The 25271-nt window shown below is 46.7% G+C and overlaps 1 protein-coding gene across 1 annotated transcript in view; it reads left to right on the top strand.

Annotated features, from left to right (window-relative positions):
* The window catches only part of LOC146204549 (uncharacterized), a 28158-nt gene extending 20047 nt beyond the window's left edge, over nt 1–8111 (top strand). The window contains exons 2-3 of the mRNA XM_084604757.1: nt 4171–4352; nt 7878–8111. Coding sequence (XP_084460883.1) covers nt 4171–4352; nt 7878–8111 — 416 coding nt within the window. The remainder of the gene's footprint in view (nt 1–4170; nt 4353–7877) is intronic.
* The last annotated feature ends 17160 nt before the right edge of the window (nt 8112–25271 follow it).

The raw sequence follows: 25271 nt of genomic DNA on the forward strand, positions 1-25271 counted from the left end.
TAAGCGCTGCCTTCTTTAAAACTTTTCAGCAGTATGCGGGGGCCCGATCCTCGACATTCGCGTTTTCGGCCATGTTTTGACGTACTCGTGACGTGAAAATTGGGGCGGCGCTAAAACGCGTGTACACAAAAAATGATGACAAAATTTGAAAGCGTAGTAAAAAAAACAAGAAAAGGTAGAGCCGTCGTCTGCTTTTCGGCGCCAAATACGAACCCAGGGGAACCTACGACGATACGAAACCGATCCAGCTGAAAAGCTGCGGTAGCGGTGCATGCGTCGAGACGCCGCGTACGCGTCGCACAGATGCACAGCCGGCACTGCAGCTAGGTGTAGCCGCACATGCGTTGGGCGGTGGTATTTAATTAGGCTCGGTCGCTTCGGCGCTCAGTCGCTTCTGGTTACGAAGCGCTAGCGGCCAGTTTTTTTAAGCAAGCATAGTCTAAGGTGTCGTGCAGTCCGTTTCTCGTTCACAGCCGGTATCGAAAAACATGTGTAATGGTCGTATGCATTTACGGAGCGAGCGCTCGCATGTTCCTCGTAGTAACCTCACTTTTGAACTAGGACTCGAGTCGAGCAAAACTTTTATGGAAACCTGACCGAGCATTGCGATGAAGGGCGGCAGGTTGGGAAGCCCTCAGTTCTTAGCGCGAAGCAATCTCGCGTCTCGTCGATTTAAATTATCGTCAAAGGTATCGATTGCGTACTTACGTGATGCGATCAAACGCCCAGATGAATCGGTGCAGAGGCGTCTCGATCACTGCCGACTGTAGTATTTTTTATGGGCATAATTGGCTTTGACTGTACAGTAACTAGAAGCGCGCGGCCATGCAGCCACTGTTTGTAGCAGTATCAAGATGGAACAAAAGACTGAAATATACTGTGTGCAAGGATGCGGGGTCGAACCCCAGCCGCTTCTCGATGGGAGCGAAAAGGAAGGCCCGCGTGTTCTGAGATGAGAACCCCATGTGGTCGAAAGTTCCGAAGACCTCCACCACGGCTTCTCTGATAGCCTTGATTGCTTTGGGACGTTTACAGCAAACAAAACTCTATATATTAAACCAAACCAGAGGATGGGAAGCGCGCTAACAAGCAAAAATTCATTAAGTTGTTTTGTGCCCTAGACATAGCAATTTCATATAATCTGGCGCATGCAAAATAAACTTTTCGTTACCCAGCGCACAAGTCGCTTGTTCTGCAACAACTATTTCAAGCAGTCTTCAATAGCATTTTCTCTGCGCCAGCAGAACATTGCCATATGCCGTGCAGCAACAGACTCAGTTTACGAAATGCGTGCAGCAAGTAGAATATAAATTGCTCGCTGAAACTTTTCTCGGGCCACAACAAACTGCCGTCGGAGTATCCGTAGATAGAACCGAAGATTACAGAACCATGACCTAGCAAAAGACTTCGGAGATAACTGGCGACACAGAAGCTTCCTTTCATTACAAAGCCATGTCATGCGTGCCGTGAAAATCTACTATGAAGATGACTGGGTAGGAATAGGGTGATTGGCGGCCGTGTTGCTTTCGTAAAATGTGCTCGTATACACAAACGACTTTATCTCATAGTCGAGAAACATATGCATAGTCATGCTCAAAAGGCACAGTACGGCTGCTGCACCCGCTGTTATCTGTGCGAAGCGTCAGAACGAAAATGGAATCTGAAAGCGTTGGCAGCATGTCGGACAGCGAGCAGCGCGGAGCATACGCGCCGCGCTGCAGTGCTCTCCAAATGGAAGCTATGTTAAATTTTATTAATTACCATCCTGCACTGGCCCATGCGGCCGACGACAGCATAACCGCCGAAACAAGGCGGCGATTATGGACTCAGCTGGCGGCTGAGTTGAACGGCATAGGGCCGGCTACTCGGTCCCCTCAGGACTGGAGGTGGGTCTGGCAGGAGCGAGTCAGGGCGGCGCGGAGAACAGCAGCGTCGGTTGCTGCCGAGCACAGGCGAGTTAACGTACTATAGAGTGGACGCAATTTTTTTGCCCGTCCATACAGAAATGTGCGTCTGCCAAAAAGTCGGTTATCACTATGCCAACCTTGCAGGAGAACCGGCGGTGGGCTGCCGAACCCAGGCGCAGTCCTCAGTAAAACCGACACTCAAATTATTACGATCGTCGGTCAGGACTGCGCCGCCGGTTTTAGGGCCCCCGCAGTCTTCGGTGCCCGGCCAAGAACAGCAACCTCGCGGGTGAGGTACTTTGCTGTACATGTAGATAGATGTCTGCATGCGTTAATATGTACAATTCATAGAAAACTTCTATCAAAGGGCAAGATGTAATATTTCAAGGTTCTTTTAGATGTGCACTGCAGACTGATTCGTGCAGGTTTTCACTTGCATGTATATAACACAGGCTTTGTGCCACGGTTACCATAGTTTATTCATAACCGCCTTGTAACAATCTGTTGCACTTCATCTACTTCTGACCATGACTGTACACATAAAGTGTAGTTTTGCCCAATAAGCAACTGTGCATTTGATCAAAGTGTCTATCGGGTGCTCTTATCCACACTGAGAGCATACATCATCATCATCATCAGCCTGACTATACCCACTGCAGGGCAAAGGCCTCTGCCATATTTCTCCTAGAGCGTACATCAATTTCAAGTTAACTCGACCAGTTCGGGGACATTAGTATTACAGTGGATCATTATGTGACTATTTCATTTTACCAACCCTACAGCAGTCGTGCTGCTATAAGTAGCAGGTAAAAATGACATCATTGAGGCCATACCAAAGGTAGGGTATGACATGGAGGCATCAGTTAAAAGAATGGATAACTGAGCTTTCACACGAACAATGCGGCAACTTTATACAACATGTTTTTCAGTAATCATAACATTTTTTAGAGGAACATATGTGGCAATATGTCCCTTACAGACAAGATTTCAGCCATGTTAACTTGTGTGGGCACAGCATGGGATGTAGCCACAATGCCCGAGAGGAATGAAATGATCATGCTGAAAGCTTATAGTACACAGTTTTAATTCAATTACTGAAATCAACAAAGGCCACAGCATGAAAACACACAAATGCACGGAGCTATGCTCGCCAGTTGTGCAGCATACATTGTATATAACACACAACATTCTCAGTACAACCATGAAGCTGGGTCAACACCTTGCAAATTTTCAGCTTCACATTACAAATAGTATGCAACAAGGCCATGTGCACACGCACAAACAAGCAGTTATAAGATTGCCTTAGGCACAAGGCTGAGTTCAAATGTCTTGGCAAACAGTGCTGTACACAGGTTTGTAACAAAGCACCAACCTAGTACCCTTGACTTAGGGTCCTTGGGGTGGAGGCATTTAGTGCTGCAGGCTTCCCGAGTGAAATTACAAAGCAACTGCTGAAAGCCTCAACAGGCAACATGCCGCAACTGAAACATGATACAAGGTGTTATGTATATATCCCTGTGCTCCACTACCAGGCATCCAGGCCGCCACCCGTGGCCCAGGCACCCAGACCGCCTGTTACACCGCCACCCACCGAGGAACATGGGTACTGTGTCGAAATACCACTATCGGTAGTTTTCCATACCACATAATGTTGGCACTTAAGAGCAAGGACCTAACACATCACAAGAAAGCAGTGTGTTCAAGCAAACCAAATAATTATCACTGCACCGGTTTTGTCCTCGCAGCTTGACATTTACTGTGAAGAAACTTTAGTTCCTCAATTAGTCTATTGCTCTAACCACCACACCATTATAATCCATTTGTGAGCAAAGTACAGTGTATACTTGGTGAGCACACCTTTGCAAAGGGTACCAACAGTAATCACTCCTCTCTGAGTCTCCTACTCAACAAGATGTCCCCAAGATCAAATGTACAATGCTGCAACTGCACTGCATGTGAAATGACCAACTTCTTTGAAAAACGCATTCAGTCTAAAAGCTCAAAGACGTGCTTCATTTCAACTTAAACCTAGTGATAAAATTTCTCTACGCCTACCGTGTGCTGGTCATCCTGCTAAGCTTGGTTCAGCAACTGCCCCAGTCAGAGAGTGATCTTGGATGAAGTGACAAAACCAGAATCATAATTTCTGCAACTGTGAAGATTTCGCGAGTTTTCTTTGTAGGCACGACTATACTTTGATGAACAGTAATGAGTAGGTAATGCCTTATTTTAGAAAGTTGCTCACGTCACACTGCAATCACAGACATCGATGAGCAGCCCAGCACCTCCACAGCACTGCCACCAGCCAGCACATCTGCTGCCCTGCCACCTGCACATCCACAAGGTGCCTCACACAGGCGGTCACATCGCCGTCCATCTGCACAAGGGCACCAAGTGGAGCAGATGGACGTTGACCAGGCAAACGTCACAACCCATCTGGCTGCAGTAAGCATTAAAAAATATCTTCATAGAAAGTTAAAGAAAACCAATTTGCATGTGGATAGGTATGCTGTTGCAGCACAATGCCACTAAAGGGAACGTTTTTCAGCTCTGCCACTACCGTTGTGAAATGAAAAAGTAACGAGCATGGACTGGCAAAAAGTACCTGACATGTGACATGGCCAGGTAGTGACTGAATGGTTAGTGTTGTGCAGTATCACGAGACCAGGGGATGGCAGGCACTGCCAACTTGGGCTACTGGGAATCGAACCTCCCAGGATGTTTATATAAGGAGTAAAATATGCTACTCCTAGGTCATGCAGGCACAATACAACTTACTTAAGAAGGGTATGAAGGAGCACTAGCAAGGGCAAATGGGGTATGCCTCAGTTCGCAGGTCGAGCCAACGTTTCTACAAGTGGACTTGTCTTCGTCTGGGCAAAGCGATCATCACTGGCAGGGGTTTAAATACGATTTTGCTTCCGAAGAAGAAAAGCTGGGGAGGGAAAGTGGGTGAGAAGAAAGTAGGTGAAGGAGTGTGGAGGGGAGGATGGGTCAGAAGAAAACAGGTCATGGGGAAAAAAAAAAGTTTCTTCAGTATGTATTTCTCAGCCTGGAACCAGAGATCCTGTGGCCTGCAAAAGAAGTAAAAGCGGCAGTACCAGAAAAAACTACAATACCGAGTAGATGATTAATTACCACTTAAACAGGTTTGGTGCAGATACACCATACAGAGGGACAGGCTTTGTAAAGGGCCCTGATAAAGAATATATCTAAGTGGGACAATTCTTAAAACATTCTACAAAGGTGGGGGGGGGGGGGGAGAAGTTAAAGGACAGAATAATCACACAGTGAGTCACAACTGACATAAAAAAAAAGTAGCAAGTGATACGGAGGAAATGTTTTTGGAGAAACATGTACAACTTATGCTATTGCGGAGGGAAATAGCGCATACATGTGTGGTGATTAAACCGCACGATTGACGCTATGTGGTATTGCGTTCCCGAAAAGTTATGATGCAGAGGGAATATACTTAGGCGATTGTAACATTCCTTAGACATATTTATTCCTGCTGGTTCTAATGTTCTCAATTTATGAATTAGATATGCATCTCTATATTTTATGTCCCTTGCAGATTTAAAGCCTCACCGGAAATTATATAATTTATTTTCTTCAAACTTATGGTCTTTCTGATTGAAATGCTGAGAAACTGCTTTCGGGAGGTTTTTGCCTGTGTCTGGCCGATGTCGCTTAAGCCTTATGTACTCAGAGATATTTTAGTACATTCTAAACTCGACAACAAGCATTCAACACAACCACACCCTTGCTCTCGATCTAGATGTAAGATGTGCAGTCATATACAAAAAGACACCACGGTTAAAAGTAATGCAAGCGATCTAACTTTTCACATAAAATCAGGCTTGAACTGCACATCTTCAAACGTTGTCTACCTTCTTGAATGCTCCTTTTGTCATAAACAGTACACCGGAGAGACAGGGCAACCAATGAACATAAGGCTTAATGGACATCGGGCAGACACATGCAAAAACCTCTCGAAATCAGTTTCTCAGCATTTCAATCAGAAAGACCATAAGTTTGAAGAAAATAAATTATATATTCTCCAGGCAGGCTTTAAATGTGTAAGGGACATAAAATATAGAGAGGCATATCGAAATCATAAATTTAGAACATTCGAACCAGCAGGAATAAATATGTCTAAAGGAACGTTACAATCCCTTAAATATATTCCCTCTGCATAATAACTATTCGGGAAAACAATACCACATAGCATCAATCATGCAGTTTAATCACAACACATGTGCGCTCTACTTCCCTCCGCAATAGCATAAGTTGCACATGTTTCTCCAAACACATTTCCTCCTTATCACTTGAAACTTTTTTTTTTCATGTCAGTTGTGGCTCAACGTGCAGTTATTATTCTGTCTTTGAACTTCTCTCCCTCAACCTTTGCAGAAAGTTCTAAGAATTGTCCCCCTTAGATATATTCCTTATCAGGGCCCTTTGCAAAGCTTGTCCCTCAGTAAGGTGTATTTGCACCAAACCTGCTTAAGTGGTGACAAATCATCTACTCGGTATTGCATTTTTTCCTGGTACTGCCACTTTTACTTCTTTTGCAGGCCACAGGATCCCTGGTTCCAGGGGGAGAAATACATACTGAAGAAATGTTTTTTTTTTCACTTCATGACCCGCTTTCTTCTCACCCATCCTCCCCTCCACACTCCGCTTCACCTATTTTCCTCTCCTCAGCTTTTCTTCTTCGGAAGCAAAAGCATATTAAAACCCCTGCCAGTGACGATCGCTTTGTCCACACGAAAGTCCACTTGTCGAAACGTTGGCTCGACCTGCGAACTGAGGCGTACCCAATTTACCCTTGTTCAGTGCTCCTTCATACTGTGTAAACCATGTTCGTCTCGTTCTAACTTAAGAAGGGGTTTTATAAGTATCTATGCTGACTTCCTTTACTCATAACCAGTTAGCATATAAAATCCCTTCGAATATCGGTCAAAATATTTTGAAATTTTTTTCAATGACAATTTTTTGTAGATAACAGAGGAACCAATGAAGGGGTTACACCCCTGTCACACAGGCAGTTTCAATGCTTATTCAGTTAATGGGGATCGAACTTAATGAGGATCGGCCACTGCTACACGGTGTTTTTCAGTGATGAGTGAACTCTACGGACATTGAATCAATGAGGTTTGCGAATAACCATTGAAATGACAAGGAACATTGACAGCAGCCTTGCACTCACCCTAAGGTGAAAAGAAATAAAACATCTTCTGGGTGAAATTATTTACACTACATTAAACAGGTCATCAATTAGTTCTTTGCACGAAAAAATTATCTCCCGATAGAATAAGCAGTGTTTAGATGTAAACAAATAGGCTCTGTTCTAGGGTGTCTAGCTGCTGTTCTGTGGTAGTACAGCACGATGTAGCGGTTCGCTCATGTTAGCCCTTTAACACGCTTTGCGACAACCGAGAGCAAGAGTCCCACATGTGCTTTTAACAATAGCAACTATGCCTGCAGCAAAGACCACTGCTGAGCTGTGGCTGCATCGATTGCACAATATGAATGCAGCGATTGAATTTGTTCCGCCATTGCTTGCCTGTGGTGGGTGTGGGTTATGCTGTGCTGTGAGGTAATTGAGTACCCTTCTTGGAACGAAATTTTATTTAAAAATTACATTGTGCGCAATATACACCTTACTTATCCTTTGTTACTTCACATTTCTATTGGATGTTACCCGTGGCCCCATTTGTCAGACCCCATGATCACTACTAAATGGTTATTGAAACATCTCGATAACCCTCAAAAATTTTAATAGCCATTCAATCAATGGACAGTGAGGTTGCCCGTGTGACAGAGGTGTTAGTTTAAGCAAGTAAAAAAATGCATATACATGAACGAGGATCTGCAAGGCAATCTGCAGATGGGTGACATTAGCATTATATGTACAGCGTCACACTCTTGAGTGTCCCTTTCCACCTCCAAACTTTCTGAAAAAAGATTGCAGCCCACACGGAGCGCCAGGCCAACGCCACGGAGCAGATGGCCCGGACCCAACAGGCACAGGCTAACGCCATGCAGCAGATGGCCCAGGCCCAACAGGCACAGGCCAACGCCATAGTACAGATGGCCCGTGCCCAGCAGTCCGCGCATGGCACACTCCAAGCATCGATTGCCACCCTGCAGGCCTGCTTAGAACACCTGCGGAACCACACATCCCACGAAGATCCTTGAGGCATGTGAGGTGAGGCTCACATATATAAATGTAACATTTTAAAGTGATACAGCACAAGTATGTTCCATGCTAGCCACATTTCTATAGTGCAAAGAAGCATGGTAGGTTGTGCTACTGAGGCTATCAGAACGACAAAGTATGTTGTGTTGAGCAGTCACTGTAAATTTTGTGTGTCATGAAGTACCCAGCAAAACATGTGGTTCACATGGCAGATATGGCCCAGTAACCAGTGCAATTAAAGTGTGCCACATGCCTTCAAAATGATTACCACACGCTACATGCCTGCTGCTTATCTAGCTTGCAAGATAAGCAGTTGTGTTCAATAGCCTACAGCCCCGCCAGGGTGGCGCAGTGGTTACGACGCTAGACTGCTGTTCCCAAGGTTATGGATCAAATCGCGGCCTCGGCGGTCGCTTTTCGCTGGTGGCGAAAGGCAAGGCGTCTGTGTGCTGTGCGATGTCAGTGCACGTTAAAGAACCCCAGGTGGTTGAAATTTCCGGAGTCCTCCACTACAGCCTCTCATAGCCTAAGTCGCTTTGGGACGTTAAACCCCACAAACCAAACCAAACCAGCAAAGACAACAGCTAGGCATTTCTCTTCAGTTACGTTGCAATTGCTCTGTGACTTTGTTAAGGTGCAGCTGGCATAAACAATTACAAGCTCGGAACCGCTATGAATCTGTACGAGCGCTGCCACCCCAAGTCCGACGCCTTTAGTGTCAGTACGAATCCCCGTGGCGCAAAAGGGGTTCCGAGGTCAGAGCAAATTTCAGCTGGTTGAAAGCCGAACCACAGTCAGGTGTCCAAACCAACTACAAGTCCTTGTGGAGAAGGGCAGTTAGGGGATTGCAAGGTGTGCAAAGCGTGGTATAAAGCGGCAATAAGACAACAGTCCAAGAAAACTCCAAAGCCTCTTGAACGTAGGTAGCTTTTCAAAGTCTGCAGCCATCTTCTGCGGACCAGGTTGAATGCCGTCGTTATCCACAAGGAAGCAAAGGACTACAGTTTGTCATTCTTCCAAGTAGCACTTATTAGAATTCAACACGAGTCCAGCGTTGCTGATACAGTCAGGGACCATTTCAAGGCGTTAAATGTACTCTTCAAATGACTCTCCAAATATGATAACATTATCCAAATAGTACATACAAATATCCTATTTCAGGCCACCAAGAACCGTATCTATGAAACGCTCTAACAACGCAGGCGCATTATACAAGACGAACAACATTACATTAAATTCAAACAAGTTATCATTAATCACAAAGGCAGTATTTTCTGTCACACGGGAGCATCGGTATTTTCCAATACCCAGAGCGGAGTTCAACGGGCGAGAAGTATGATGCCGAACGCAGACAGTCGACAGCGTAATGAATATGCGGCAGTGTACACGTCCTTTTTCATGACCGCATTGAAGTGACAATAACCAAAGCAAAATCACCATAATTTGTCCTTCTTTCTCAATAGTATTACGGGGGCGGCCCATGGATTGCAAAACTCCTGAATCTCTTTGACTTGATCATGAATATTTTTACGTTCGGCTGAACAGACTCGATACAGTTTTTGCTTGATGGAATTTTTATTACCCTTGTTGATTCGATATTGCATGCGGGAGTCTTGCACAAAAGGAAGAGATCCTGTCCTGGCAAAGACAAACACAGCAGCACGAGACGTGAGAACGTCCTGTAATGCATGTCGATCGGTTGAGAATATCGGCTTGCTATCACTGCTCCTAATTAATCAGAATAACCCGGCATATTCAGTGCAGTGCGAGGGCAATCAGAAATGGCCGCGATGCCTTCGGTAACATTATGTTCACATCTTGCAAGTTTGAGACAGCCGGTAGACACACAGGCTGTATGGATAGTTCAGGGCCCACATGCGCATACAACAGTCTTCTGCGTCGATAGCAACACGAGGGACCAACACATTTTTCTTCATACATTGCAAGTGTCCAGTTAAATTATAAGCTGGCAAGACCACATCTTGCATGAGAAAAAGCAAATCTTCACGACTCGGGAATGGATCGTTACTAAGGCTGACATGTTTCATTGCAGAAAAATTTAGCCGTCTTCAATGTCCAGTGATGTGCCACACTAACGCAAAAGTCGATGCCCAGAATGGCGTCATACGTGACATGAGGCAATACAACAAATTCGGTCCTGGAACTTGTGCCACTCAATTCAACAGGGGCTGAGCAAAGGATGACAGAAGCTAAACTTTCGCCCCCAATGCCACAAAAAAGTGGTCGCTTAGTCCCATGCAAACATCTTTCCGACAGAGGCAATTCCTAAATGAAAGTGTCATCACAGACACAGCGGCACCAGTATCCACTAAAGCAATTATACAAACATTGTTCCCACGCACAACACTTCGTTCTTCAGCATGACAATAAGAAAAATGTATGGGTGAAATTGACCAGCCAGTGATCTTTCTTCCATCAGTTGCACCAGCTAGTTTCCCATGGGTGGTGGACTGGAGAGGCGACAGTGAATGTCTTGGCCGGATGGGAGGCGGAGTCATGCTCGGAGCCAGGAGAATCAGTGCGGTCAGTACCGGAAAAAAGAGAGTTGCCAGAGAAGGATGAGACTGACATGGCACTTGATCTTGAAATCGAGACTGGAGCAAGCGGAAGAACGCACAGACTGACGATGCTGGCAATACCGGGAGATGCGTCCGCTAAGGCCACAACTGTAGCAGACTAGTGCCTCTCGGTTACCGTAGAAGTACGAGGGATGACTCCGTATCAAATGAGGATATCCAGTGGGCATGTGTTGAGGTGGTTCAGGCAGAAATGTTTTGTAATACTGATTCGGTTCATGTCACTGTTTGTAAAATTCAAAAAGGGGTATCGTGTCCGCCCTGGCCGGTACGCTGGTCGTTGTTGGTACTGATGGTACGTTGAGGCCAGGGAGCAGGCTGGTCCATATGTAACTTAAGCGAAGAGCGTGCCTGGTGTGCTCTATCATGAGCGGCACCTTGCAGCTGAGAGGTCAACTCTGCTGACATAATCTGCCAAACCATCGAGACGATGACTTCAGAAGCAGGAAGGTCGATGCTGGCGGTACTTGCGACGTTAAGTTAGACGACCAAATTTTGTGGAAATTCATCATGACTTAAGTGCCTCAAATGCACGACACTGCTGCATCGCGTTCTCTTTCGCAATGATGAAGTTGTAGTCTCTGGCAATTCCTTTCAAGAGGTGGCCAACCTTGTCATCTTCAGGCATGTTTCTGTTGACAAGGTGGCAAAGTATGAGCACTTCCTCAATTTACTTCGTGCATGGCTTACCAAGAACCTGAGCACTTTGTGCAAAGGTCTGCTCGGCTCTCTTTTTATTGCCCGAAATGTCACTGAAGCACTTGGAGATTTCCTCCACAAACCGGGTCTAAGTGATGTGTCCTCGTGATCACCAAACCAGAGGAGGGCGGCCGGCAAGGAAGAAGACAACATTGCCAAGCTGAGCAGTCTGATCCCAACGATTATACTTGCCGACTTGTTGGTAGTGGCTCAGCCAGTCTTCAACGTTTTCATCAGATTCACCTGTAAACGTGAGGGGTTCCCAATGAGATAGCCAAGATCTAGGTTGTTCTGAAGCTTGTGTCTGAGCCTCTTCGGTTGACGACATTGGTTTTCGGCTGGAGAGGAGGCAAAACAGCAAATCGGCGGCTGCGACCCCCATCGGTCGAATGACGTTTTCTGGCCCAGCAGAGTTGCGCTGGGGGATGTACAGTGGAACATGGGGAGCTGAAGGTTTCACACTCCTATCTTTTCCAGTGGACTATTCTGCAATGGTAGAAGCCACTGGTTTGGGGAATAAGGATAGTATATAGAAAGTCTACAAGGCCAGGGAGGTAATCTTGCCATTAAAGCACCAGAACACAATCTTTGCCAGTGAGGACACATTTGCAAGACGTGGCCAGGGTAGGCAAAGCAGTAGCACACCTGTATAATACTGGGATGAGGAACAGGTGGCGCCGGTAAGTAGTGGCTGCATCAAACGCTTTCACCATAAGATATTGATGTTGCTGAGTAGTTGAAAGACCATTTCCGCTGGGCCACTTTCAACACGGCACAGACGGATCCCAGCTGGTTGAACCGCCAATACAGGGAATGGTGGCACTAAAATGCTGTCTGTAGAGGCATCAGTAAAAGCGGTGCTGGAGTTTTGTTCAGGCTTGCTTAGAGGCATACTACCATATGCAGTGACATGATCATGACCTCATGTAGCTGAATAATCAAAGTACCAATCGCTACAAGTCTTTTGCAGTGCCTAATAATATGATGTGCAAAGTTCAGGAACACGTCAGCTGACGAAACACAAGCACCATTGAGCACTTCTCACGCGTACGAAGCGTCTTTGCCAGGAAGGACCTTGAGTGAATCACTGACGGCACAAAAATGGAGGGCAAAACACCAGAAATACCACCACAAGGCTACAAAACTATGAGGCACATAACACCAACACTAGCACCAACCAACACCCGAACTAGTTTGAAGCATCGCAGTGCACTGAAATTACTTCAAAACCTTGACACTGTGTTCACAAGCATAAGCAGTTTATACAAAGTGCGAGAAGTGAACAGAGATTTCTTTTCTCGAAATATAAAACAAAAATGCTACAAAAAAAGTGTTCTGTGGGTCTACAGAGCCATCAGAACACCACGCCATGAACACTTGCCATGACACAAATATGTGAAAAAAAAAACAAAGTATTTCAAAATAGCGTTTTCACTTCCCGCTACAATAACCACTAATGAGTGCAACGTCTTTGTTGCTGCCTTAATTGAAAAACATTTAAGGTGGCTGATGCTAGAGGGGCTGCTGGACATGGTGACGTGGCTGGCAGTGGCGATGACATGGCTGGTGGTGGTGACGTGGCTGGCGATGGTGACGTGGCTGGCGGTGTAGACGTGGCTGGCGGATCTACAGGGCACTTACTGACGAGGGTCATGCATGAACCTTTGCAGCAGCTCATGCCGCTTCCTCCTGCCTTCCCGGTACAGTGCAGGGGTTTCCTCCTCATCGTCACACAAGTCTGTGTCGCCATCATGGTCGTCACTGGCAGAGTCTGTGCTCAGCAGATAAGGTTGCCGGACGTAAATGCACACATTGTGTAACACTGCACATGCTGAAACTATCTTTGCAGCCATAACAGGTTCATAGTGCAACGCCCGGTACCTCTGCAAGCACATAAAGCGACCCTTCAGGACGCCAATGGTACGCTCAACAACAGACCGGAGCGACGAATGTGCGCTGTTGAACCTTGCAGCAGGGCTGCCCCGTGCATGGTTCCCTGGGATAGGTGTGAGGAGCCATGGCTGCAGAGGGTAGGCACCATCACCTGCAAGTGAAAGAAAAATGAGTTACCCACTGTGTTTGTTATTTGTCCAACAAGAGCGTGTTGTTATAGTTTTATTGCTCATTTTATGTCATCATGTAAACTCTCCGCCTATTTATTACTCATTAATTACTTTTTATTCTGAAGTGATTTTATGCTCATCAGCATCAACGCTGCTATCTATTGCCTATATTCTTTTATACTGCGTCGTTATGTTGTACCGTTGTGGCATTGAAAGAATATCTCTCATTGAAATGAAATGGAATCCCATGCACTTAATGTCATTGAGGTTCCTTCAATGCTACACAATAGTGCATGTAAATTGCAAATGATGGCAGTGACAGTCTGGAAAAAAGGTCCAATTAAAGGATAGAAGTGCATATAATTGGGTGTTTGTCACCATGCACCATTTTAAAGGAGACCAGAACTTTTCTGTGCAGTACTAGAGGCAGCAAATATATCTGCCTATGCTGTAACACTTGAACAATGAAAAATCAAAGCCAAGTATAAAACACTTCCAAGTACAATTAATACAGTGCAGATGTGCACACGTATGTGTCATGGAACTGACCTCGAAAAGGTGAAGCGCTCAGCTACACCATTAAGTACCTAAAAATAAATACACGTGGAAAGCTGGCCAGCTAGAAACAAAAAGCATAAACCAGAGACGTTCGCGGGCAGACCAGAGCCACTGCTGAGAGAAAGTAATGCCTTTTCCTAACACCCTGTGGTACAAATAGTTTCCAAACATAAACATTTTTTTAGTATAAAGAACCATTACAATGGTGTACGCAGACTTTTTTGCACTTTGCTTGTTTCTGCTCTGCACTGGTGTCAAGAGCATAGATTTGGCTCTACTTAAAATGGATGTATTTCCCAAACTTATTCAATGCCAAACAGGATAGTAAGTTAAGGGCATTAAGTGTTCTTGCACAATAGCAAATTAACATTGCAACATGCCAATGACCCAATGTGCATTATATTAATTTTAGTAGTGTCACAGGGGTATTACTATTGTGGTAAACATCGCTGTTTTTGTTGGGTTCAGTTTTGTAAATAATAAGTATTGTGAGCACTGTGTGGCGCTTCATCTTCCACACGGCTGAACATGCTGCTTCATCTTCATCCTGCTCTTTCTTGCAGATACCCATCGTCATCGCGGAGTCTGCTTGGCTGCAGGGTGCACCAAGGCTCCAGGACTGCAATAAAACCTGACCCCCCAAGTCCGACCTTCGCGTTACCTTACACGTGGTGGAGGTGCGCCTTGATTTCCCCGCTGCTTCGTCACCTGCATCCACCTGGAGCTTCGTTCTGACCGCCGCTTGACCCCGACCACCATCATCATGACTCAAGAGAGCCACTCCGCTATTCCGGCTCCTACCAACTCGACTCCAGCTCCCCTTGCCACTTGAACTGTCAGTAGCCGTCAGCGCGACCCGCAGATGTTCATCGGTCTCCGCGGAGACGACGCTGATGACTGGCTCGATAGCTACGCTGGGTCAGTGCTTTCAACCGGTGGGACGATTCTCTTAAACTAATTAATGTGTCCTTTTATTTGACGGATGTGGCCAAAACGTGGTTCCTAAATCATGAATCGACGTTTCTGGACTGGGCTACCTTTAAACAAAAGTTCTGCGCTCCTACTGTTCGCACGAAGTCCGCCAAAAAGAAGCTAGAAGCCAGACTTCAGCGGTCCAATGAGACCTATACTTCCTTTATAGATGTTCTTGCACTTTGCCGGCGCATAAATGACACCATGCCAGAGGCCGAGCGGGTTCGGCACGTCCTTAAAGGTATTGGGCCACTCGCCTTTAACGCCATGGCTGTGCAGAACCCTACCACTATCGACGCCATCATATCGACTTGTCAATGCCTTGACGAACTACAGTCAATACGTCTGCAGCCTGACCCCACTTTCTTTGCTATCACTGCCGACGCTGACCTCCGTACGCTTATTCGTGGACTAATTCGTGAAGAGCTCTCGGCTCAAGGTAATTTGTGCCGCCCTGCATCTGAGCCACACTTCAAGTGCCAGCCTGAGTAGTATTGTCAAAGAAGAGCTGGCCTCAATGACATCTTCCCCCAACACCTGTCGCTCCTACCATCTGACATGTGCCAACGTACGCCCAGGTCACGTCCTTGCCGCCTGCAGTTGGAGCACCTATGCCACCGGTGCCTACCACTGCTCATGTCGCCGCATTGGCACCACCTGCCGCGGCGCCGGCATACTACCCCACCTGGCGGCCAGCCCGCCCTATTTGTTATTACTGCGGGTACCGAGGCCATATTTCCCGTTTCTGTCGTCGCAGGCTCCAAAATGAACGCCGCGGCTACAACTCATTTGAAGCAGACTACCCTCCTCGCTTCTCCGGCTGTAACCACCGTTCATTCCCTGATTATCCCAGACGTTCATCACCCCTGCCAGGAAGTCCCGCTCCGACTGGTGGTTACAGGCCTTCAAGACGCCGTTCTGTTTCGCCTTTTTGCCGCTCAACCTTGCCTCTCCGACAAGCTTCTCTGACGACCCCCCTCCTATCGGAAAACTGACCACTGCAGTTTTAGGAGGGAAAAGTGCACTCTTCAGTCATCCCAAAAAATCCTGTGGAACGTCCCTTGAATATTACTTAGTTTAGGTTTAAGGTTTATCTGTTGAGGCTTTGATTGACACGGGCGCCGCTGTTTCTGTGATACACACTGACTTGTGCTCCCGCTTGCGAAAAGTGAAAACGCCTTACGATGGACCTGAACTCCGTGGCGCTAATGGTGCAATAATTCGGCCCCTTGCTAAGTGTACTGTGCGAGTTTTTATTGACGGGGTCCGCCACCATGTACAATTTGCCGTGATGTCACCGTGCGCTCACCCAATTATTTTAGGCTAGGATTTTATGTCTGCCGCATCAGCCAGCATTTCGTGTCGTGACAGGGTCATTTACACGAACAAGAGCGATTCGCCTTCTGAACCTCCCAAGCCCCGTCATCGCCTCCTTGCCGCTACTGACTCAGTGTTGCCCCCTGGATGCGAACAACTTGTCGCGCTTACTTCTACTGACATTGATAACGGAGATGTGCTAATCGTGCTTTCTGATCGCCATCTGACCCGTGCAATCGCGCTACCACCAAGTCTTGTTCGGTTTGAGCAAGGCACAGCGCTTGTCGCTGCTTCGAACACTTCCCCAGAACCTATTGTGCTGACCAAAGGGACATGTTTTCCTTGTGGCCTGAACATTTACCCGGTGTCCCTCACCACCCTTACCGCCCCCTCTTCCTCACCTGCAGCTTCTTCCGATGCCTCTCTCTGTGTTCTCTTTGGCACCATCAATGCTGACCTTCCTGCGACTCACCGCCAAGCTTTGCAGGAATTACTTCGAAAACACCAAGCCTCCTTTGATGTCACTTCTCCGACCTTGGGCCGAACTTCTTGTGCACAGCACCGCATTATACCAGAAGGTACTTCTATTGTTAGCCGCCGCCCTTACCGTGTTTACTTATCAGAACGTAAAATCATAGAAGACAATGTGAATGATATGCTCCAACGAGACATTATTCGGCCCACAGCTAGTCCCTGGCCGTCTCCGGTCGTCTTGGTCAAAAAAAAAAAAAAAAGGAATGGGTCCGTGCGTTTTTGCGTTGATTACCGCGCACTTAACAAAGTCACTCTCAAAGATGTTTACCCAATGCCACGAATTGACTCCCTCGACTGTCTTCAGGGCGCTGAATATTTCTCCACTTTGGATTTGCGTTCAGGTTACTGGCAGATTCCGATGCACGAAGCCGACAAAAAAAAAACCACATTCGCTACTCCCCATGGGCTTTATGAATTCAATGTCATGCCTTTTGGACTTTGTAATGCCCCTGCTACGTTTGAGCGCATGATTGACTCTGTTCTTGGAGGACTTAAGTGGAAAACATGCTTGTGCTACCTGGACGACGTAGTTATTTTCTGTGCGATTTTTTCCAATCATTTATGCCGCCTTGATCAAGTATTAACATGCCTGGCATCCGCCGGTCTCCAGCTGAACACAAAAAAGTGTAATTTCGCCAAGAAAGAAATCAAGATCCTAGGCCACCTCGTCAGCCGCGATGGCATTCGACCCGACCCTGACAAGTTTGCTGCAGTTTTGAACTTTGCACGCCCTCAGCAGACTAAGGATCTACTCTACGCAGTTTCCTTGGGCTATCTTTATACTTTCGCCGTTTCATTCGCTATTTCGCTATCGTTGCTGCACCACTACACCAGCTTATTACCGATCATACTACTTTCATTTGGTCCGAATAATGCGAAAAAGATTTTTAAACACTGAAGAATGCCCTCACTCCAGACCCTGTTCTCGCTCACTTCGACGACACTGCTGCCACCATTCTCCACACCGATGCCAGCAGCCTCGGTATCGGCGCCGTACTTCTGCAACGTGATACCGCTTCTTGGGAAAAGGTAATTGCGTTCGCCAGTCGAACTGTAACACCAGCGGAACGCAACTACACCATCACTGAGCAAGAGTGCCTCGCCGTCGTTTGGGCAGTTCAGAAATTCCGCTCCTACCTCTACGGCCGCCACTTCACGATCGTTACCGATCACCGCGCTCTGTGTTGGTTATCAAGCCTCAAAAATTTGACTGGACGCCTGGGCCATTGCATTCTGCGCTTGCAGGAATACCACTTCGATGTCACATACAAATCGGGTCGCAACCATCGAGATGCTAATGCTCTTTCCCGTTGCCCGCTCCCAGAATCACCACCTAGTGCTTCTTCGCGCCTTCCTGCGTGCACCCTTGACGTCCCAATGTCGTCCAGAGCTCCAAACATCACCTGTGCTACTCGCTACTCCTGCCACTGCTCCAGATCGCTACGGCATTATTTCACACCAGCGTGCAGGTCCCTACTGTCTTTCCCTATTCGACCTTCTCACTGGTGCTTCGCACCCTCCTACCGTTAGGATGCGCAGGCAACTCCAAAAGTTCAAACTTGACAACGGCGTGCTCTCCCGTTATTCCGAGAGCGCTTCGCACCCGTATCCAGGCAGCTTTCCACGATGATGCTACAGCCGGTCACTTAGGCTTTCATAAAACTTACCACCGCGTGAAAACCCGTTTCTTGCGGCCAGGCCTCACCTCAAGCGTGGAAAAATACGTCGCCTCTTGTCTGCCATGCCAGCGCCGTAAACGGTCGACTTCTCCTCCTGCTGGCCTACTACAGCCGCTACCGTGCCCTGCTACTCCTTTCGCCGTTGTTGGCATAGACTTATACGGGCCACTTCCATTGTCCACACGAGGTCATCGCTGGATCGTCACCGCCGTCGACCACCTAGCATGCTACGCTGAGACCGCTGCCCTGCCTAATGGCTCAGCACATGAGGTCGCGACCTTCTTTTTGGAATCGCTCGCACTGCGCCATGGGGCCCCTCAAGTGCTTCTCAGCGTTCGCGGTCGGACATTTCTGTCGACGATTGTAGCCGAAGTTCTTGAGGCCTCAACCACACATCACAAATTGACCTCCAGCTGTCACCCGCAGACCAATGGGTTGGCTGAGCGGTTCCACAGCACGCTTTCTGACATGTTGTCTATGTACGTCGACCAGGACCATCAAAACTGGGACGTAATACTTCCTTTTGTTACATTCGCCTACAATACGGCTGTACAGCGGACCAAAGGTTACACCCCGTTTTTCCTCGTTTACGGCCGTTCTCCCGCTACCCTTGATGCCTCTTTCTTTTCTACACATGCCAGTTCCTCATCCTCTCTTCCTGACCAGTTCCTTTCCCGAGTGACCAAATCTCGCCGGCTTGCTTGCGTCAACACGGAAGCTAGCCAGGAAGACCGCAAGTGCTGCTATGATGCAACCTATCGCAAGTTTCGTTCCGTCCTGGCAACGAGCTGTTACTTTGGACCCCATTACGCACTCCTGGCCTTTGTGACAAGTTCCAGCACCGTTACATTGGTCCTTACACAGTTCTTGCAAAAACCTCCCCGGTCAACTCTCGCGTCTCCCCTGTTTACCCTCCTCCGGACAGTCATTACCGTGGCACTGAAGTTGTCCACGTTTCACGCACGAAGCCTTTTATTCGGCGCAATTCTGCGGACTAATTGCGGCCAGGCTGGCCGCTTCAACTGCGCGGGAGAAATAGTATGAGCACTGTGTGGCGCTTCATCTTCCACACGGCTGAACGTGCTGCTTCATCTTCATGCTGCTCCTTCTTGTAGATACCCATCGTCATCGCGGAGTGTGGTTGGCTGCAGTGTGCAACCAAGGCTCAAGGTCTGCAATAAAACCTGATCCCCCAAGTGCGACCTTCGCGTTACCTTACAATATTTATTCCATTATTCATTACTTTTCATCAAGTTTTGTAGATGAGTAATGAGTAGACATATATCTTGTTTTATTACTTATGGCTAATCAGTAAATTACACATTGTTTGCATTCATTAAGTTAATTATAGTAATGATGGCTTACATTCCTTCAGCACACATTATCGACAAGTGATTTCATGCTGAAACTAACGTGTTCGTAACAAACAGGTTACGAAGAGTACCCTGTTCCTCGCTTAGAGGATCATTATTTTTGCAAGTCCCAACTACACCTTCATTCATGCTATTGCTGTCATTTATTGCACTGTATTTTCACATTTTTGTTTGTTCACATCCTGCATACGTCATGCTAAGATAAGGTGTGCTGACAGTATTTTTTGGTACATTGTATTCCTTCCATGTGGACTGCTATTCATGTTTTTTTTTGTTTCCTTTATACCCTATTTGGCTGGCTAAAGTTTTAGGCAAGAGTATTAATAAATACATAAATCAATGTGTTTTCCCCGTATTTAACAGCTACACTAATCTATCACTGCTATTGGCTGCACTCATACTTGTTCAATGCAAGCATTTTCCCGGTCTGCCAGCATTTACATACCTAGTAGGTATTCTCCGGAATCCAGTATGTTGTGGTGGCACAGGTCATGGTACACTGGGTGTGCTTTCCACACGAAGGCATCATGCGCAGAGCCGGGGAAGGTAGCATCGAGTGCCCTGATGCGAAGGTTTGCATCGCACACCTGCAATAAAATGTGCAAAAATACCCTCAGTTATTTTTTATCTTATTCAGATGTTGGAGCAAACATGCTGAATGATATGGTGCAGTTTTTTTTTAAACTGCACATTATTTACTAGCAGTAGAATGAAGTGATCATGATTTTCAAACAGATCTCATGTTACTTGCAGCATGCACATGTTTGGTTTGGTTTCGGGCCCCGCCGAGGTGGTGCAGTGGGAAGACGCCCGACTACTGTCCGGAATACCCGGGTTCGAACCTGACCTCGGCGGCTGCGTTTTGATGGAGGCGAAACGAGGTGTCCGTGTGCTGTGCGATGTCAGCGCACGTTAAAGATCCCCAGGTGGTTGAAATTTTCGGAGTTCTCCAATACGGTGTCTCTCATAGCCTCAGTTGCTTTGAGACGTTAAACCCAACAAACCAAACCAAGCATGCACATGAGATCTTTGTCTTTCTTACCATAGGAAATATCGTGCTACACTGCTGATTTGGTAAGTTGACTGTTTTTATGTGGTCACATCAGCTTACTCGCTATTAATAGCACATAGTCACCAAATCAGACTTGTCTACAGTACTCACTCAGAGCTGTGCAGAGGAAATAAGGTGTCCTTCTAAAGCAGGTAACTTGTAATACCTACTTATTCTCGAGCATACTAAGGCACATACGAAGTGCAAACATAACATCTTTGTCCTTACCAAAATAACTGCGATAAGATGCCATTTTGCTTGCTTGGCAGGGCGCCATCCGAGTGCTCTAAACAGTTGTAGTCACGTTTTGATACAGTTCTCTTCATGTACCATGCACTACTTCTGCAAATCATTCGTTGACTACCATGCACAGTAGAATATATCATTACAAACACACCAAAGAAAACATACAGGCCATATTTCACTAAAGCAGATAAACAGTTATAACAAGAAAAAAAGGTAAGAAAGCCTCACACGACTTACAAATTTGAGTTCACTGCATATGCTAAATAAAACAATCGCCGTCAAACCTCATTTTGTAAACAAGGAACGATAAATGCACTGCAGTAGTGGAAGGAAAGGATTTGGAAACGCGATCCCGTTACACAGACGAAGTGTGACCAATCTACTAACTTCTTTACTGTTCATCTTCAGTGTCACAGGACCAAAAAACAAATGAGGGGGGGGGGGGGTAGCAGACCGTCGCTAATAGTGCAGTACAGTAAGTTCGTACCTTGCAGACACTCTGTTTACTTCTCAAAAGTTATTACCTTATGATTCTATCTGCATTCCACTGCTGTCGCATATGATAACCCGCTGAAATTATATGATAACGGTTAGTGAGCTGAAATGTACGCGTAAGTAAGGCGGTCGTGCGCATCACAGACACCGAAGACAGCCATTGCATGGACAACTAGTCACTCTTACCACCAAGACGTTCAGGGCGTAGTACCCTTTGCGGCAGAAGTATGCCGGTTTGTGGACCACGTCTGTTGGTGCGCTGATGCAAACAAATGTCCCGTCAATGGCACCGATGCACCCCTCGAACCTGCTGTCCAGCAGCTCAAATCCCTCCAGCGCTTCAGCACGCTCCTCCTGAGTGTAGGGGAAACAAATCCACTCGTGCCCCAGGCAGCTCACGATTGCGTCGGTGACAGCATGAAGGCAGCGACTGACGGTCGACTGACTAACTGCCAGATGTTCATCGCTCGCAATCATTTCCTGAAAACTGCCTGAGGCGTAAAATCGCAGAGCGCACAGGACTTGCTGCTCCACGGTCAGTACTGTGCTCGTATAAACACGCTGCCTCTGGAGCTCGTCGCGCAGTTCATCGCACAGCCACTTCACCAAATCCTTAGTCAGCCGGTAGTGCCCACGGAATGTTTCGTCGGGCAAATCAAAGGCGTCACGATGGTCACGGTAACGTCTCACCGGCTCCATTGCAACCACACACCTTAGTTAACACTGGGTAGAATACATTTCAACTACACCTTTGAACGCTGCGTCTGCCATCCACAGTAGCCATGTGTCAGTGTCTCTGGCGTCTGTATACAACCGCGCGGACCGATGACTTCTCAACGTGCACAAAAAGGTAGAAAAGTTTACAGCGCCGTTGTGCGGCCGTAACCTTCTGCCCTCATTACAGACTCTCCAGCGTCCTTTATTTCATGCGTGGTCAAATTTTGTCGTTTCATTGCGTTTAAAAATAAAAGCAAAGTGTTTCTAAAGTTGCATTCTCACTTAAAATAACAAGCTAAGAAACTACGGTGATATAACGGCTGCATAAATCAGCTTAGCTGTCACCATTACCTCATTAGCATAATTCGGGCACCTCGCCACTCGGCGAAATTATGGCGGCCAAACGTCAGCATTTTCGGTAATGGCGGCACGCCAGTTACGTCACGACGCGTCAATTTGGCGTAATCTAAATATGCTTGCGTATCACGTGTTTCACGTGACATAGCTCCAGCCAATCAAATTTGAGCATCCGCTCCTTCCCAGTATGCCATTATTTTCATCACATTGGTTAATCGAGCGTAAGTGTTCTCCAAACCACCATCAGTAACTTTGCTTCCACTCCAAAATCATTCGTATTTGTCATCCAGGCAACAAGGATAGCTCCGGTTGAAATCAATTTTCACGGCTACGTCATTTTGACGTAACCGCTAAAAGTGCTTCCCTCAACTGATGGTTTCGCGCCACAAGTTTGAAGCACGTGACTCTTTTCGGAGCCAATCAGAAAGACAATATGGCGCCGCCAGGGGAAGGCGAATATCGAGGATCGGGCCCCGGCTCAGTTTATGCTCTGTGCAATCACTGAAGCTTATGAACGTAATACTGCCCCACTGTCTTTCTCTACATCGCACATTGTTCTAATACCCAAGACAGATGATCCGGAGAAACGACTGTTGGTGGGGTCATATCGACCGATTAGCCTCACCAATGTTGACTACAAGGTGTACATGAAGGTTTTAGCAAAACGACTGCAAAGCGTAATAAAGAAATTGGTTGGGTCTCATCAAACGTGCGGCATCAAGGGTCGATCCACTGCCACGAATAGACATGTCGCAAGAACCGTACTAGAATGTGTTGATGCACTCGGTGGTCAGATAGCCATGATGCAGTTAGATTTGGCGAAAGCCTTTGACCGTGTTTCTCACGAAATTCTTTTTTCCATTTTGGAGCATTCTAACCTTGGAAAAGTCATAGTGGAGGGTGTTAAAATGGCTTACGCGAACTGCATGACCCGTATTATAGTGAATGGTGAACTGACTGACAGCATCGCAGTACGTTCATCGGTAAGGCAGGGCTGCCCGCTCTCACCCCTGCTTTTTGCACTGTATTTAGAGCCACTTGGCTTGGCTATCATTGATAGCGATCGCAGTCTAGGGTTCAAGCTGCAATCAGCACACGTAAAAATGCTAGCTTATGCTGATAACATAGCAGTGTTTTGTGCAACCAGAAAGAGCATATGTGAAGTCACGAGTGTCGTTCAAACATTTTGTGATCAAACCGGATGTAAGATCAATTGGGAGAAAAGCTCTGGGTTTTGGCACGGTGATTGGGACGTGACACCCGATTTCTTCTGTAAGCTGCGATGGTCTGCTCTCCCGACGCGATATCTAGGCGTGCCTTTAGATTGTTATCGAGATCCCAACGTGCACTGGATCGAAGAAACATCCAGAGCGAAAGAAAAAGCGGATGCGTGGCAAGGAAGGCAACTCTCAATGTTTTCGCGCGCTTCTATTTGCGATGTATTTCTTATTTCGAGGCTGTGGTACCTCATGAATGTGTTGTGTGTCTCACGAACCTCAATCCAGAAAATGCACCGCGTTTTTGCTGTATTTATTTGGGCATCCACATGGGAAAAAACCGCCCGGACGAATTTGTTTATTTCTGTTAAAAGGGGCGGGCTTGGCCTTGCCCATTTGTTCTTGCGTCAAGTGGTTTCGCGATTTATATTCCTGCGTGATCAAAAAGATACCTTTCTAAGAACTGCGATGCAAGTGCGATTGCAGAGGCTGCTCCCTGAATGGATTGTGTCATGTGAAAGCATGCCTGGTACTGTGACTGGCTACCTGCGCGAGGTTGTTTTCTCGTGCAAGTTGCTGGAAGTGCGGTTTTCTTTTGATTACCTTTTCAATGTTCCCAGAAAAAAAACTGTATAAAGATCTCATTGACGTGATGCTCCCGGTGCCTTTTTACCGGGCATTACACTGTGGAGGCCCAGGGCAGGACGTTTTGAAAAGAGTCAAGAAGATGCCCGTGAGGCCATCTGCTAAAACGTTCCTTTTCAAACTTCACTCTAATACGCTCCCTGTTAAAACCTGGATGAATGAAAAAGGTATCTTCGTCCCATGGACAACAAATTGCCTGTAGTGCAAAAAACCGGAGACAATTGAACACGTCTTCTTACAGTGTTGGGATGCTGTCTTTCTATGGGACGTCCTCCAAAGGACAATTAAAAAGGAACTTCCCCTAACTCCGTACGGTATCAGATTCCTACCAGTGCAGAACGATGATGCACCTTATGATTTAATTATGCTTCTTGGCCTCCATAGTTTGTGGAAAACACGAATGCAGGTGCGTCATGCAGGTATAGATACACGATCTTCGCGTGAAAACTTCATTGAAAGTGCGGTGTATATACGCGAAACTTTCAGGATGCAGCAGGATCCACCACAATGGCAATGTCTATTTGATGAGTTGGTGAACCTGAAAAGATTTTAGCCGCGTACGCGTTAGCTCAAGTGTAGTTGACGTGTTTTATCATGTGTATTTTGTTTTGTGTTTCACGGCAATAAAGAAAAAATAAA

Source organism: Amblyomma maculatum, chromosome 1 (assembly GCF_055883805.1).
Source record: "Amblyomma maculatum isolate TAMU_Amacu chromosome 1, ASM5588380v1, whole genome shotgun sequence".
NCBI lineage: Eukaryota > Metazoa > Arthropoda > Arachnida > Ixodida > Ixodidae > Amblyomma > Amblyomma maculatum.